Source organism: Oncorhynchus tshawytscha, linkage group LG25 (assembly GCF_018296145.1).
Source record: "Oncorhynchus tshawytscha isolate Ot180627B linkage group LG25, Otsh_v2.0, whole genome shotgun sequence".
In the NCBI taxonomy this organism is placed as follows: domain Eukaryota; kingdom Metazoa; phylum Chordata; class Actinopteri; order Salmoniformes; family Salmonidae; genus Oncorhynchus; species Oncorhynchus tshawytscha.
Genome location: NC_056453.1, coordinates 32,011,328 through 32,027,721, shown reverse-complemented (window position 1 = coordinate 32,027,721; position 16,394 = coordinate 32,011,328). Strand labels below are relative to the sequence as shown.

The following is a 16,394-nucleotide window of genomic DNA, read 5'->3' as shown; positions in this document are numbered from 1 at the left end:
GCAGTCTCATGGCTTGGTAGTAGAAGCTGTTCAGGGTCCTGATGGTTCCAGACTTGGTGCATCAGTACCACTTGCTGTGCGGTAGCAGAGAGAACAGTAACTTCGGTGGTTAGAGATTTTTAGGGCCTTCCTCTGACACCGCATAGTATAGAGGTCCTAGATGGCAGGGAGCTCGGCCCGAATGATGTACTGGGCCATACGCACTACCCTCATTAGTGCCATGCAGTCGGATGCCAAGCAGTTGCCATGCCAAGCGGTGATGCAGCCGGTCAAGATGCTTTCAGGGGTGCAGTTAAAAACCTTTGATCTGAGGGCCCATGCCAAATCTTTTCAGCCTCCTGGGATCCTTAATGATGTGTACACCAATAAACTTGAAGTTCTCGACCCACTCCACTACAGCCACTCCGTTTCCTGTAGTCCACAATCTGCTCCTTTGTCTTGCTGACCTTGAGGGAGAGGATTTGTCCTGGCACCGACTTCCCTATAGAGACTGTCTCATCTGTGATCAGGCCAACCAGCGTCGTATAGTCGGCGAATTTAATGATGGTGTTGGAGTCATGCGTGGCCACGCAGTCTTGGGTGAACAGAGAGTACAGGAGGGGACTGAGCATGCACCCCAGAGAGGCCCCCGTGTTGAGGGTCAGCATGGCGGATGTGTTGCTTACTTTTACTACCTGGGGGCGGCCCTTCAGGAAGTCCAGGATTCAGTTGTAGAGGGAGGTGTTCAGTCCCAGGGTCCTTAGCTTAGTGATGAGCTTTGAGGGCACTATGGTGTTAAACGCTGAGCTGTAGTCAATGAACAGCATTTGCACGTAGGTGTTTCTTTTGTCCATGTGGGAAAGGAAGTGTGGAGTGCAATAGAGATTGCATCATCTGTGGATCTGTTGGGGCGGTATGCAAATTGGAGTCCAGGGTGTCTGGGATGGCGGTGTTGATGTGTGCCATGACCAGCCTTTCAAAGCATTTCATGGCTACAGATGTGAGTGCTATGGTCTCTGTCTCTCAAGTCAATGTCAGGGCTATGCAGGCACCTTATTAATCAGGTAATGTATTTTAGCATCAGTGAAATTGGCTGGGGGTTTAAAGCTATCATAATTCTTTGTTACCGTTCCCCCTCTCTACCATAGGAGCCAACATCTTCCTGACGTCGTCCGGCCTGATCAAGCTGGGGGACTTTGGCTGCTCTGTGAAGCTGAACAACGCACAGACCATGCCTGGAGAGGTTAACAGCACCATGGGCACGGCAGGTGAGGGAGCCACATAAATCAAATAGTACTTCAGTTTTAAATGTCCATCTTTCTGATAACGTCTGACAACCTACCTCTTCAAAAAAAAAAACATCTATTTTGGGGGGCCAGAGGGGGTGTGGTACAAGGCCAATATACCACGGCTATGGGCTGTTCTTAGACAAAACCAACATGCCGTATTGCTATTTTAAACTGGTTACCAATGTAATTTGAGCAGTAAAAATAAATGTGTTGTCATACCCGTGGTATATGTTCTGATATACCACAGCTGTCAGCCAATAAACATTCAATGCTCAAACCACCCAGTTTATGATGATTAGTATACTAACACCTGCACTTTGCTGACAGCAGCTTTGACTTACTATGACTGATAAGTAATATGGTCGGTCCATGCTATCCAGGGTCCTTGGGACCTCACTAACCCATTTTTGAAATTGGCATTTAAAATATTTAGTGTTGGGGTAAAGATGGGAGTTGGTGTTTAGGTTAGAGATGTCCCGAGGATCCTGGATAGCATTGACTGATAATGTGCTTGTTCTCACCTAGCTAACTGTAATTAATTAACTCTAAGTCGCTCTGGAAAAGAGCGTCTGCTAAATCTGGTTCTCAAGGCCAGATCTCCAAATATATATTTGTTTGAATTATTACCTTGAACATGAGCCTGGAAGTCTCACAGCGATATTGGTATCCACAGCAATCCACCAGGTAAACATTTTTCAACTCAATACTTCTTGTTCCCCCAAAATTACCTAAATGCACTGTACTTTAAGCTTCTAAGTTTGTTCTCTGCCTCATTTTTTTTTTAAATTGCAGGATACTAGCTTTATCTGCAACAACAACAACAAACTCTGCCCATGACAAAATATGTAGAATTACAGGAAATTAGCTTGAAATGTTCTCTCCAATGCCAAGAGGCGGGCCTTTAAAATGTTTCTTCTCAGGGCTCGAGACCTATGCTTGAGACTTGATTCGCCCAGCCATGCACTGCCGAAGTAAAACTCCTTGTATGCTATTTTTATTTTACTCAAGTTGTGTTCTGATTATAAGGGGGTCCCTGAAGAAGTTTCCCCTGTGCTAAATTACTCAAAATGTAAATGTGATGTCACCACCCGTTGGCACCAGCAGGGTCACAATTTCTCTTCTGATGAAAGTACTCACAATGTGAGTTTACAAAAGCCTGGGTCATTTGTTATCATAGTGAGTCTGTGGCCATCCCTGTGCTCCTTTGTCATTGTTGTATCTCCCTGCTGTACAGTTGTCAATGTCTACACAAGAATGGAGAATGTCATGTTTTCTGTGCATTTGTAAGTTCAAAAGATCATTGCTTGCCTAGTTGAGTTAACCTGCTGTTTTCCTACTCTCTTCATCAGCATATATGGCACCTGAGGTCATTACCAGGGCAAAGGGCGAGGGCCACGGACGAGCAGCTGACATCTGGAGTCTGGGATGTGTCCTCATAGAGATGGTGACTGGGAAAGTAAGAATGCACACACACACACTCTCTTCTGCACTCAAGGGGAACTTTGAGCTGATATTTAACCACAATGGTCCTCATACCATCCATCTTGTTTCCCCCCTTGGTTCTAGCATATCTACTACTACCACTACTACCACGACTACGATCACCACTACCACTACTATGATTACCACTACCACTACTATTACGATTACTACCACTACGATCACCACTACTACTGCTTCTGCTATCACTACGACTACTGCTGCTTCTGCTATCACTACGACTACTGCTGCTTCTGCTATCACTACTACTACTACTGCTGCTATCACTACTACTACTACTGCTGCTATCACTACTACTACTACTGCTGCTATCACTACTACTACTACTACTACTGCTGCTATCACTACTACTACTACTACTGCTGCTATCACTACTACTACTACTACTGCTATCACTACTACTACTACTACTGCTGCTATCACTACTACTACTACTGCTGCTACTGCTGCTCACTACTACTACTAGTGCTGCTGCTACTACTAGTGCTGCTGCTGCTACTACTAGTGCTGCTGCTGCTATTACTAGTGCTGCTGCTGCTACTACTACTAGTGCTGCTGCTGCTACTACTGCTGCTGCTACTAGTGCTGCTGCTGCTACTACTGTGCTACTACTACTAGTGCTGCTGCTGCTACTACTAGTGCTGCTGCTGCTACTACTAGTGCTGCTGCTGCTACTACTAGCTGCTGCTGCTGCTACTACTACTACTAGTGCTGCTGCTACTACTACTAGTGCTGCTGCTGCTACTACTAGTGCTGCTGCTGCTGCTACTACTAGTGCTGCTGCTGCTGCTACTACTAGTGCTGCTGCTGCTACTACTAGTGCTGCTGCTGCTGTACTACTAGTGCTGCTGCTGCTGCTACTAGTGCTGCTGCTGCTACTACTAGTGCTGCTGCTGCTGCTACTACTAGCTGCTGCTGCTGCTACTACTACTGCTACTAGTGCTGCTGCTGCTGCTGCTTACTACTAGTGCTGCTGCTGCTGCTACTACTAGTGCTGCTGCTGCTACTACTAGTGCTGCTGCTACTACTACTACTGCTGCTGCTGCTGGTACTACTACTAGTGCTGCTGCTGCTGCTACTACTAGTGCTGCTGCTGCTGCTGCTGCTGCTACTAGTGCTGCTAGCTGCTGCTGCTGTGCTGCTGCTGCTGCTACTAGTGCTGCTGCTGCTGCTGCTGCTGTGCTGCTGCTGTGCTGCTACTAGTGCTGCTGCTACTGCTAGTGCTGCTGCTACTACTGCTGCTGCTGCTGCTACTACTAGTGCTGCTGCTGCTTACTACTAGTGCTGCTGCTGCTATTACTAGTGCTGCTGCTGCTTACTACTGCTACTACTAGTGCTGCTGCTGCTACTACTACTAGTGCTGCTGCTGCTACTACTACTAGTGCTGCTGCTGCTACTACTACTAGTGCTGCTGCTACTACTAGTGCTGCTGCTACTAGTGCTGCTACTACTAGTGCTGCTACTGCTGCTACTACTAGTGCTGCTAGTGCTGCTACTACTAGTGCTGCTGCTGCTACTACTAGTGCTGCTGCTACTAGTGCTGCTGCTGCTACTAGTGCTGCTGCTGCTACTACTAGTGCTGCTGCTGCTACTGCTATTACTAGTGCTGCTGCTACTGCTACTACTAGTGCTGCTGCTACTACTACTAGTGCTGCTGCTATTACTACTACTAGTGCTGCTGCTACTAGTGCTGCTGCTACTACTACTGCTAGTGCTGCTGCTACTATTACTAGTGCTGCTGCTACTACTACTAGTGCTGCTGCTGCTGCTATTACTAGTGCTGCTGCTACTACTACTGCTGCTGCTGCTGCTACTACTAGTGCTGCTGCTGCTGCTAGTGCTGCTGCGCTACTACTAGTGCTGCCGCTACTACTAGTGCTGCCGCTACTACTAGTGCTGCCGCTATTACTAGTGCTGCTGCTGCTAGTGCTGCCGCTACTACTAGTGCTGCCGCTACTACTAGTGCTGCCGCTACTACTAGTGCTGCCGCTACTACTAGTGCTGCCGCTACTACTAGTGCTGCCGCTACTACTAGTGCGGCTGCTACTACTAGTGCTGGCCGCTACTACTAGTGCTGCCGCTACTACTAGTGCTGCTGCGCTACTACTAGTGCTGCCGCTACTACTAGTGCTGCCGCTACTACTAGTGCTGCCGCTACTACTAGTGCTGCCGCTACTACTAGTGCTGCCGCTACTACTAGTGCTGCCGCTACTACTAGTGCTGCCGCTACTACTAGTGCTGCCGCTACTACTAGTGCTGCTGCGCTACTACTAGTGCTGCCGCTGCTACTAGTGCTGCCGCTGCTACTAGTGCTGCCGCTGCTACTAGTGCTGCCGCTGCTACTAGTGCTGCCGCTGCTACTAGTGCTGCCGCTATTGCTACTAGTGCTGCCGCTGCTACTAGTGCTGCCGCTGCTACTAGTGCTGCCGCTGCTACTAGTGCTGCTGCTATTGCTATTACTATTACTGCTACTAGTGCTGCCGCTGCTACTAGTGCTGCCGCTGCTACTGCTGTGCTGCCGCTGCTACTAGTGCTGCCGCTGCTACTAGTGCTGCCGCTGCTACTAGTGCTGCCGCTGCTGCTAGTGCTGCCGCTGCTGCTGCTTGCTGCTGCTGCCGCTGCTGCTAGTGCTGCCGCTGCTGCTAGTGCTGCCGCTGCTACTACTAGTGCTGCCGCTGCTACTACTAGTGCTGCCGCTGCTGCTACTACTAGTGCTGCTGCTACTACTAGTGCTGCTGCTGCTACTAGTGCTGCTGCTACTACTAGTGCTGCTGCTACTACTAGTGCTGCTGCTGCTACTACTAGTGCTGCTGCTACTGCTAGTGCTGCTGCTACTGCTAGTGCTGCTGCTACTACTAGTGCTGCTGCTACTACTAGTGCTGCTGCTGCTACTAGTGCTGCTGCTGCTTACTAGTGCTGCTGCTACTAGTGCTGCTAGTGCTGCTGCTACTACTAGTGCTGCTGCTGCTGCTACTAGTGCTGCTGCTACTACTAGTGCTGCTGCTACTACTAGTGCTGCTGCTACTAGTGCTGCTGCTGCTGCTACTACTAGTGCTGCTGCTGCTACTACTAGCTGCTGCTGCTACTACTAGTGCTACTACTAGTGCTGCTGCTACTACTAGTGCTGCTGCTACTACTAGTGCTGCTGCTACTACTACTAGTGCTGCTGCTGCTGCTTACTACTAGTGCTGCTGCTGCTGCTGCTTACTAGTGCTGCTGCTGCTGCTACTACTAGTGCTGCTGCTGCTGCTATTACTAGTGCTGCTGCTGCTGCTATTACTAGTGCTGCTGCTGCTGCTATTACTAGTGCTGCTGCTATTACTAGTGCTGCTGCTATTACTAGTGCTGCTGCTATTACTAGTGCTGCTGCTATTACTAGTGCTGCTGCTATTACTAGTGCTGCTGCTATTACTAGTGCTGCTGCTATTACTAGTGCTGCTGCTGCTGCTATTACTAGTGCTGCTGCTGCTGCTATTACTAGTGCTGCTGCTGCTATTGCTATTACTAGTGCTGCTGCTGCTATTGCTATTACTAGTGCTGCTGCTATTGCTATTACTAGTGCTGCTGCTATTGCTATTACTAGTGCTGCTGCTATTGCTATTACTAGTGCTGCTGCTATTGCTATTACTAGTGCTGCTGCTGCTTTGCTATTACTAGCTGCTGCTGTGCTGCTGCTGCTATTGCTATTACTAGTGCTGCTGCTGCTATTGCTAGTGCTGCTGCTGCTATTACTAGTGCTGCTATTGCTATTACTAGTGCTGCTATTGCTATTACTAGTGCTGCTATTGCTATTACTAGTGCTGCTATTGCTATTACTAGTGCTGCTGCTGCTATTGCTGCTGCTATTACTAGTGCTGCTGCTGCTATTGCTATTACTAGTGCTGCTGTGCTGCTATTGCTATTACTAGTGCTGCTGCTGCTATTGCTATTACTAGTGCTGCTGCTGCTATTGCTATTACTAGTGCTGCTGCTGCTATTGCTATTACTAGTGCTGCTGCTGCTATTGCTATTACTAGTGCTGCTGCTGCTATTGCTATTACTAGTGCTGCTGCTGCTATTGCTATTACTAGTGCTATTACTGCTGCTATTGCTATTACTAGTGCTGCTGCTGCTATTACTATTACTAGTGCTATTACTAGTGCTGCTGCTGCTATTGCTATTACTAGTGCTAGTGCTGCTGCTATTACTATTACTATTGCTGCTATTACTATTGCTAGTGCTAGTGCTGCTGCTATTGCTATTACTAGTGCTAGTGCTGCTGCTGCTATTGCTATTACTAGTGCTAGTGCTGCTGCTGCTATTGCTATTACTAGTGCTAGTGCTGCTGCTATTGCTATTACTAGTGCTAGTGCTGCTGCTATTGCTATTACTAGTGCTAGTGCTGCTGCTGCTATTGCTATTACTAGTGCTAGTGCTGCTGCTATTACTATTACTAGTGCTGCTGCTGCTATTACTATTACTAGTGCTGCTATTACTATTACTAGTGCTGCTATTACTATTACTAGTGCTGCTGCTGCTATTACTAGTGCTGCTGCTGCTATTACTAGTGCTGCTGCTGCTATTACTAGTGCTGCTGCTGCTATTACTAGTGCTGCTGCTGCTATTACTAGTGCTGCTGCTGCTATTACTAGTGCTGCTGCTGCTATTACTAGTGCTGCTGCTGCTATTACTAGTGCTGCTGCTGCTATTACTAGTGCTGCTGCTATTACTATTACTAGTGCTGCTATTACTAGTGCTGCTATTACTAGTGCTGCTGCTGCTATTACTAGTGCTGCTGCTGCTATTACTATTACTGCTATTACTATTACTAGTGCTGCTGCTGCTATTACTATTACTAGTGCTGCTGCTGCTATTACTATTACTAGTGCTGCTGCTGCTATTACTATTACTAGTGCTGCTGCTGCTGCTGCTATTACTATTACTAGTGCTGCTGCTGCTATTACTAGTGCTGCTGCTGCTATTACTAGTGCTGCTGCTGCTATTACTAGTGCTGCTGCTGCTATTACTAGTGCTGCTGCTATCGCTATTACTAGTGCTGCTGCTATCGCTATTACTAGTGCTGCTATCGCTATTACTAGTGCTGCTATCGCTGCTGCTATTACTAGTGCTGCTATCGCTGCTGCTATTACTAGTGCTGCTATCGCTGCTGCTATCACTAGTGCTGCTATCGCTGCTGCTATCACTACTGCTGCTATCGCTACTGCTGCTGCTATCGCTGCTGCTATCACTACTGCTGCTGCTATCACTGCTGCTGCTGCTATTACGCTGCTGCTGCTAGTGCTGCTGCTGCTATATCGCTGCTGCTATCGCTGCTGCTATCGCTGCTGCTGCTATCGCTGCTGCTGCTATCGCTGCTGCTGCTATCGCTGCTGCTATCGCTGCTGCTGCTATCGCTGCTGCTGCTATCGCTGCTGCTGCTATCGCTGCTATCGCTGCTGCTGCTGCTATCGCTGCTGCTGCTGCTATCGCTGCTGCTGCTGCTATCGCTGCTGCTGCTGCTATCGCTGCTGCTGCTGCTATCGCTGCTGCTGCTGCTATCGCTGCTGCTGCTGCTATCGCCGCTGCTGCTGCTATCGCCGCTGCTGCTGCTATCGCCGCTGCTATCGCCGCTGCTATCGCCGCTGCTGCTGCTATCGCCGCTGCTATCGCCGCTGCTATCGCCGCTGCTGCTGCTATCGCCGCTGCTGCTGCTATCGCTGCTGCTGCTGCTGCTGCTATCGCTGCTGCTGCTGCTATCGCTGCTGCTGCTGCTCGCTGCTGCTGCTATCGCTGCTGCTGCTGCTATCGCTGCTGCTGCTGCTATCGCTGCTGCTGCTGCTATCGCTGCTGCTGCTGCTATCGCTGCTGCTGCTGCTGCTGCTATCGCTGCTGCTATTGCTGCTGCTGCTATTGCTGCTGCTGCTATTGCTGCTGCTGCTATCGCTGCTGCTGCTATCGCTGCTGCTGCTATCGCTGCTGCTGCTATTGCTGCTGCTGCTACTGCTGCTGCTGCTGCTGCTATCGCTGCTGCTGCTACTGCTATCGCTGCTGCTGCTGCTACCTGCTATCGCTGCTGCTGCTATTACTATTGCTGCTGCTGCTGCTGCTACTGCTGCCGCTGCTATTGCTGCCGCCGCTATTGCTGCCGCCGCTATTGCTGCCGCCGCTATTGCTGCCGCCGCTATTGCTGCCGCCGCTATTGCTGCCGCCGCTATTGCTGCCGCCGCTATCGCTGCCGCTATCGCTGCCGCTATCGCTGCCGCGATTGCTGCCGCTATTGCTGCCGCTATCGCTGCCGCTATCGCTGCCGCTATCGCTGCCGCTATCGCTGCCGCTATCGCTGCCGCTATCGCTGCCGCTATCGCTGCCGCTATCGCTGCTACTTAACTCTGCAAAAAAATAAATGTCCACTTTTCAAGACCCTGTCTTTCAAAGATGATTCGTAAAAATCCAAATAACTTCACAGACCTTCATTATTGTAAAGGGTTTAAACACTGTTTCCCATGCTTGTTCATTGAACCATTTAACAACCGTTCCACAGGTGCATGTTCGTTAAGACACTAACAGCTTAAAGGCGGTAGGCATTTAAGGTCACAGTTTTGAAAACTTAGGACACTAAAGAGGCCTTTCTGACTCAGAAAAACACCAAAATAAAAGGTGCCCAGGATGCTCATTTGCATGAATGTGCTCATGAACGTGCCTTAGGCATGCTGCAAGGAGGCATGAGGACTGCAGATGTGGCCAGGGCAATAAATTGCAATGTCCGTACTGAGACGCCTAAGACAGCGCTACAGGGAGACAGGACCACGTTTAACAACACCTGCACAGGATCGGTACATCCGAACATCACATCTGCAGGACAGGTACAGGATGGCAACAACTGCCCGAGTTACACCAGGAACACACAATCCCTCCATCAGTGCTCAGACTGTCCGCAATAGGCTGTGAGGCTGGACTGAAGGCCTGTAGGCCTGTTGTAAGGCAGGTCCTCACCAGACATCACCGGCAACAACGTCGCCTATGGGCACAAACCCACCGTTGCTGGACCAGACAGGATTGGCAAAAAGTGCTCTTCACTGACGAGTCGCGGTTTTGTCTCACCATGGGGGATGGTTGGATTCGTGTTTATCATCGAAGGAATGAGCGTTACACCGAGGCCTGTCCTCTGGAGCGGAATTGATTGAGGTGGAGTGTCCGTCATGGTCTGGGGCGGTGTGTCACAGCATCATCGGACTGAGCTTGTCATTGCAGGCAATCTCAACGCTGTGTGTTGCAGGGAAGACGACATCCTCCCTCATATCAGGATGAGCCTGCAGGAAGGGTACCACATGACCCTCCAGCATGACAATGCCACCAGCCATACTGCTCGTTCTGTGTTATTATTCAGTTTCTCTTAGACACACATCTGTGGAACTTGTTCAGTTTGCTGAAAATAAACGCTGTTGACAGTGAAAGGAAGTTTCTTTCTTGCTGAGTTTACTACTGTTATCACTACCACTACAACCACTATTGTTTATATTGCTATCACTTATCACCACTACTACTTCCGGCGCCGACAGAGATGGCCGCCTCGCTTCGCGTTCCTAGGAAACTATGCAGTTTTTTGTTTTTTTACGTGTTATTTCTTACACTAGTACCCCAGGTCATCTTAGGTTTCTTTACATACAGCCGAGAAGAACTACTGAATATAAGATCAGCGTCAACTCACCATCAGTACGACCAAGAATATGTTTTTCGCGGTGCGGATCCTGTGTTCTGCCTTACAACCAGTGTAACCGAGTGGATCACATGCAGCGACCAAAAAAAAAACGACTCAGAAAAAGAGGGAAACGAAGCGGTCTTCTGGTCAGACTCCGGAGACGGGCACATCGTGCACCACTCCCTAGCATTCTTCTTGCCAATGTCCAGTCTCTTGACAACAAGGTTGATGAAATCCGAGCAAGGGTAGCATTCCAGAGGGACATCAGAGACTGTAACGTTCTTTGCTTCACGGAAACATGGCTAACTGGAGAGACGCAATCCGAAGCGGTGCAGCCAGCGGGTTTCTCCACGCATCGCGCCGACAGAAACAAACATCTTTCTGGTAAGAAGACGGGCGGGGGCGTATGTCTTATGGCCAACGTGACATGGTGTGATGAAAGAAACATACAGGAACTCAAATCCTTCTGTTAACCTGATTTAGAATTCCTCACAATCAAATGTAGACCGCATTATCTACCAAGAGAATTCTCTTCGATTATAATCACAGCCGTATATATCCCCCAAGCAGACACATCGATGGCTCTGAACGAACTTTATTTAACTCTCTGCAAACTGGAAACGATTTATCCGGAGGCTGCATTCATTGTAGCTGGGGATTTTAACAAGGCTAATCTGAAAACAGACTCCCTAAATTTTATCAGCATATCGATTGCGCAACCAGGGGTGGAAAGACCCTGGATCATTGTTACTCTAACTTCCGCGACGCATATAAGGCCCTGCCCCGCCCCCTTTCGGAAAAGCTGACCACGACTCCATTTTGTTGATCCCTGCCTACAGACAGAAACTAAAACAAGAAGCTCCCACGCTGAGGTCTGTCCAACGCTGGTCCGACCAAGCTGACTCCACACTCCAAGACTGCTTCCATCACGTGGACTGGGAGATGTTTCGTATTGCGTCAGACAACAACATTGACGAATACGCTGATACGGTGTGCGAGTTCATTAGAACGTGCGTTGAAGATGTCATTCCCTAACCAGAAACCGTGGATTGATGGCAGCATTCGTGTGAAACTGAAGGCACGAACCACTGCTTTTAATCAGGGCAAGGTGTCTGGTAACATGACTGAATACAAACAGTGCAGCTATTCCCTCCGCAAGGCTATCAAACAAGCTAAGCGCCAGTACAGAGACAAAGTAGAATCTCAATTCAACGGCTCAGACACAAGAGGCATGTGGCAGGGTCTACAGTCAATCACGGACTACAGGAAGAAACCCAGCCCAGTCACGGACCAGGATGTCTTGCTCCCAGGCAGACTAAATAACTTTTTGCCCGCTTTGAGGACAATACAGTGCCACTGACACGGCCTGCAACGGAAACATGCGGTCTCCTTCACTGCAGCCGAAGTGAGTAAGACATTTAAACGTGTTAACCCTCGCAAGGCTGCAGGCCCAGACGGCATCCCCAGCCGCGCCCTCAGAGCATGCGCAGACCAGCTGGCCGGTGTGTTTACGGACATATTCAATCAATCCCTATACCAGTCTGCTGTTCCCACATGCTTCAAGAGGGCCACCATTGTTCCTGTTCCCAAGAAAGCTAAGGTAACTGAGCTAAACGGCTACCGCCCCGTAGCACTCACATCCGTCATCATGAAGTGCTTTGAGAGACTAGTCAAGGACCATATCACCTCCACCCTACCTGACACCCTTGACCCACTCCAATTTGCTTACCGCCCAAATAGGTCCACAGACGATGCAATCTCAACCACACTGCACACTGCCCTAACCCATCTGGACAAGAGGAATACCTATGTGAGAATGCTGTTCATCGACTACAGCTCGGCATTCAACACCATAGTACCCTCCAAGCTCGTCATCAAGCTCGAGACCCTGGGTCTCGACCCCGCCCTGTGCAACTGGGTACTGGACTTCCTGACGGGCCGCCCCCAGGTGGTGAGGGTAGGCAACAACATCTCCTCCCCGCTGATCCTCAACACTGGGGCCCCACAAGGGTGCGTTCTGAGCCCTCTCCTGTACTCCCTGTTCACCCACGACTGCGTGGCCACGCACGCCTCCAACTCAATCATCAAGTTTGCGGACGACACAACAGTGGTAGGCTTGATTACCAACAACGACGAGACGGCCTACAGGGAGGAGGTGAGGGCCCTCGGAGTGTGGTGTCAGGAAAATAACCTCACACTCAACGTCAACAAAACTAAGGAGATGATTGTGGACTTCAGGAAACAGCAGAGGGAACACCCCCCATCCACATCGATGGAACAGTAGTGGAGAGGGTAGCAAGTTTTAAGTTCCTCGGCATACACATCACAGACAAACTGAATTGGTCCACTCACACAGACAGCATCGTGAGGAAGGCGCAGCAGCGCCTCTTCAACCTCAGGAGGCTGAAGAAATTCGGCTTGTCACCAAAAGCACTCACAAACTTCTACAGATGCACAATCGAGAGCATCCTGGCGGGCTGTATCACCGCCTGGTATGGCAACTGCACCGCCCTCAACCGTAAGGCTCTCCAGAGGGTAGTGAGGTCTGCACAACGCATCACCGGGGGCAAACTACCTGCCCTCCAGGACACCTACACCACCCGATGCTACAGGAAGGCCATAAAGATCATCAAGGACATCAACCACCCGAGCCACTGCCTGTTCACCCAGCTGCCATCCAGAAGGCGAGGTCAGTACAGGTGCATCAAAGCTGGGACCGAGAGACTGAAAAACAGCTTTTATCTCAAGGCCATCAGACTGTTAAACAGCCACCACTAACATTGAGTGGCTACTGCCAACACACTGTCAATGACACTGACTCTACTCCAGCCACTTTAATCATGGGAATTGATGGGAAATGATGTAAATATATCACTAGCCACTTTAAACAATGCTACCTTATATAATGTTACTTACCCTACATTGTTCATCTCATATGCATACGTTGATACTGTACTCTATATCATCGACTGCATCCTTATGTAATACATGTATCACTAGCCACTTTAACTATGCCACTTGGTTTACATACTTATCTCATATGTATATACTGTACTCGATATCATCTACTGTATCTTGCCTATGCTGCTCTGTACCATCACTCATTCATATATCCTTATGTACATATTCTTTATCCCCTTACACTGTGTATGACAGTAGTTTTTTTTGGAATTGTTAGTTAGATTACTTGCTCGTTATTACTGCATTGTCGGAACTAGAAGCACAAGCATTTCGCTACACTCGCATTAACATCTGCTAACCATGTGTATGTGACAAATAAAATTTGATTTGATGATTTGATTTGACTTGTAGCACTGGTACTACTACGATCCCTAGTACCACTTATTATTATTATACTTTCACCACTACTACTATTACTACAACCACTATTGTTTCTTCTACTATTATCACCACTACTACTACTGTTTTACTTATCACAACTGTCACTACTACTACCATCACAACTGTCACTACTATTATTGTTTACTATTATCACAACTGTCACTACTAGTAGCACCACTAATACTAGCATAACTACAACCACTTGTTACTATCATTACTTCTGGTACTACTACTATTGTCACCTACTATTATCACTACCACTTATTATTATTACTACTACTATCACCACTACAACCACTATTTCTATTACTAGCACTGCCACTATCACTACTACTATTACTATCACCACCACTATTACTATCACCACCACTACTACTCCTACAACCACTTGTTACTGTCACTATTACTATGATCACCACTACTATTACTGGTATCACTACTACCACTACTACAACCACTACTTGTTACTGTCACTACTACTACTATGATCACTATGTGAGTGCTTCGGGGGAAGTATAAATCCATTATTTTACAGGCATTCAAGGTTGTTTACAAATGTCAAGAGATTGCATGTCCTCTTTTCTCACACTGTCTCTCTCTCTCTGTGTCCCTCTTCAATCCTCGGTCCCTCCCAAACTCTGTTTTGTATGTAGGCTATGATTTCTCATCAAAATATATGATCTAAACCCTGTGCATTTGCCTGCAGTTAAGCAGTTTGAAAAGAAATGTCTGTGTTTTGAATAATCTTGAGACTGTCTCCTCCCACCATGCAGAGGCCGTGGCACGAGTACGAGCACAACTTTCAGATCATGTACAAGGTGGGTATGGGCCACAAGCCCCCCATCCCAGAGAAGCTGTCCACAGAGGGGAAGGATTTCCTGGGTCACTGTCTGGAGAGCGAGCCCAAACAACGCTGGACTGCCAGTACACTGCTAGACCACCCATTCGTCAAGGTCAGAAACATTACATATTTCATTACAAAAAAAATTAATAGAACACATTGAACACGAGGTACTATTCGAGCCGGGCATACGGACAAAAATCGCCTGAATTGATGCGATAAAGATAAATAAGCACCATTTTTGTTCAATTATCCTTTAAACTACTATTTCTAGTTTGATGGTTGTAGCCATCTATTGTTACATGAACAATCACCCATCGTATTACATTTCAAACTTCACTGTTCTCTAGTATAGGCTACTTATCGTAATGAATGATATATGGTTGGTGTTGATCATTTTTGGTTTTTAGTCCCACCTCTAGGTACTTTCATGTTTTGAGTTAAACTTTGTGCTTATAATTACCTACAAAATCTTTTTGAGAAGCATGGTGGTGTTAATATTTTACTTCTACACAAACAACATTTTAACTCCTCTCACTCTGAAATAAGCTTTTTCCCCTGTGTACCAGATTGGCAAAACATGCATGCACACAGTTCAGTGCAAGGGAAGAGTGCATGTATGCAGACAGTCACATGGTAGTCTAGATTAAAGGGGAATTTGGAGATCACATGTGAAGACTAACCTACAGCTCATCTGTCTTTCATTCCTAGGTTTGCACAGATGAGGAGTGAGTGAGGGGGAACGGACCCTGTGGCTGTCACGTTTACAAACTATAGCACTACTGTACATGATGTTGGCCAGAGACGGGCTTGTGAACATAGGAAACGATAACTGCAGGCACATGGAGCTAAACTGAGGAACTCTTATAACATAATTTCCGATGGATCACCTGGGTCGTGTTCAATTAGAACAGCTTGTTTTAGTTTTGGCTACGTTGTGTCCTAATGAACATGACCCTGTAGTCGAGTGACGGGGATAGCGGGGAATGTATTGCATTGTACATACTATAATAATAGGATTGGTTCATTGGATCCTTCCTTGTATAAACAATATTGTAAAGCTTGAGTAATAAATATAGCCACATCTTGTTGTTCTCTCACTGGTGAAGATAAGATAGAAGACATTTTAAAGAAATGGAGGGGGAAATAAAGCTGTCACTTTTTTTTTACTGTTCCCCTTTCAGTGAGTACTAGGGGACAGTTAAGGGGAGGAATTCAGATATCTGGGTCTCGTTCAGTAGACATGTTGTGGAACATTGCAGCTAGAAATGCCGAGGCATGTTTGTTCTACAATGTTGTGCCCTTCTGAATTTGCCCCAGGTTTGGTCGAGGCAGATATTGTCTTGCCTTTCCTTGTTTGATGAGGTGAGCTTCATTGCACAGAAGCAGGGGATGCTGCAACTGTAAGAAACTATTACCATGCAAATGAACACTCAAAGGCTGTAGAGAGCCCAGGAAGGAAAGAAACGATTCCAATGGTAATGTGGGGCTTAAGCCTATCGTGCATCCCAAATGGCACCCTGTGCACTAATGGTCCTGGTCAATAGTAGTGCACTATATAGGGAATAGTGTGCCATTTGGGTGCAGGGATGTTGGCGGGATTCTATAGGCTTCAGGCATGGATTGATGGACAGGTGGTGCATATCCAACCAATGAGAGAAGACAAAGTTGCACGCTCACTCCCTGCTGCTGAGAACACACATACATTCTGCTGCTCTGTTTGCTATGTACAAACGATATTAATAAATCTTTTTTTAATAAATGG

General features: G+C 47.8%; 1 protein-coding gene across 3 annotated transcripts in view; it reads left to right on the top strand.

Moving 5' to 3' along the window:
- The window catches only part of LOC112224608 (mitogen-activated protein kinase kinase kinase 4-like), an 82,819-nt gene extending 66,428 nt beyond the window's left edge, over positions 1-16,391 (top strand). For all 3 annotated transcript variants that reach the window (XM_042306244.1, XM_042306243.1, XM_042306245.1), the window contains 4 exons: positions 1,128-1,247; positions 2,618-2,724; positions 14,562-14,741; positions 15,341-16,391. In XM_042306244.1, coding sequence (XP_042162178.1) covers positions 1,128-1,247; positions 2,618-2,724; positions 14,562-14,741; positions 15,341-15,361 — 428 coding nt within the window. In that variant the 3' untranslated portion in view covers positions 15,362-16,391. The remainder of the gene's footprint in view (positions 1-1,127; positions 1,248-2,617; positions 2,725-14,561; positions 14,742-15,340) is intronic.
- Positions 16,392-16,394: the final 3 nt, after the last annotated feature.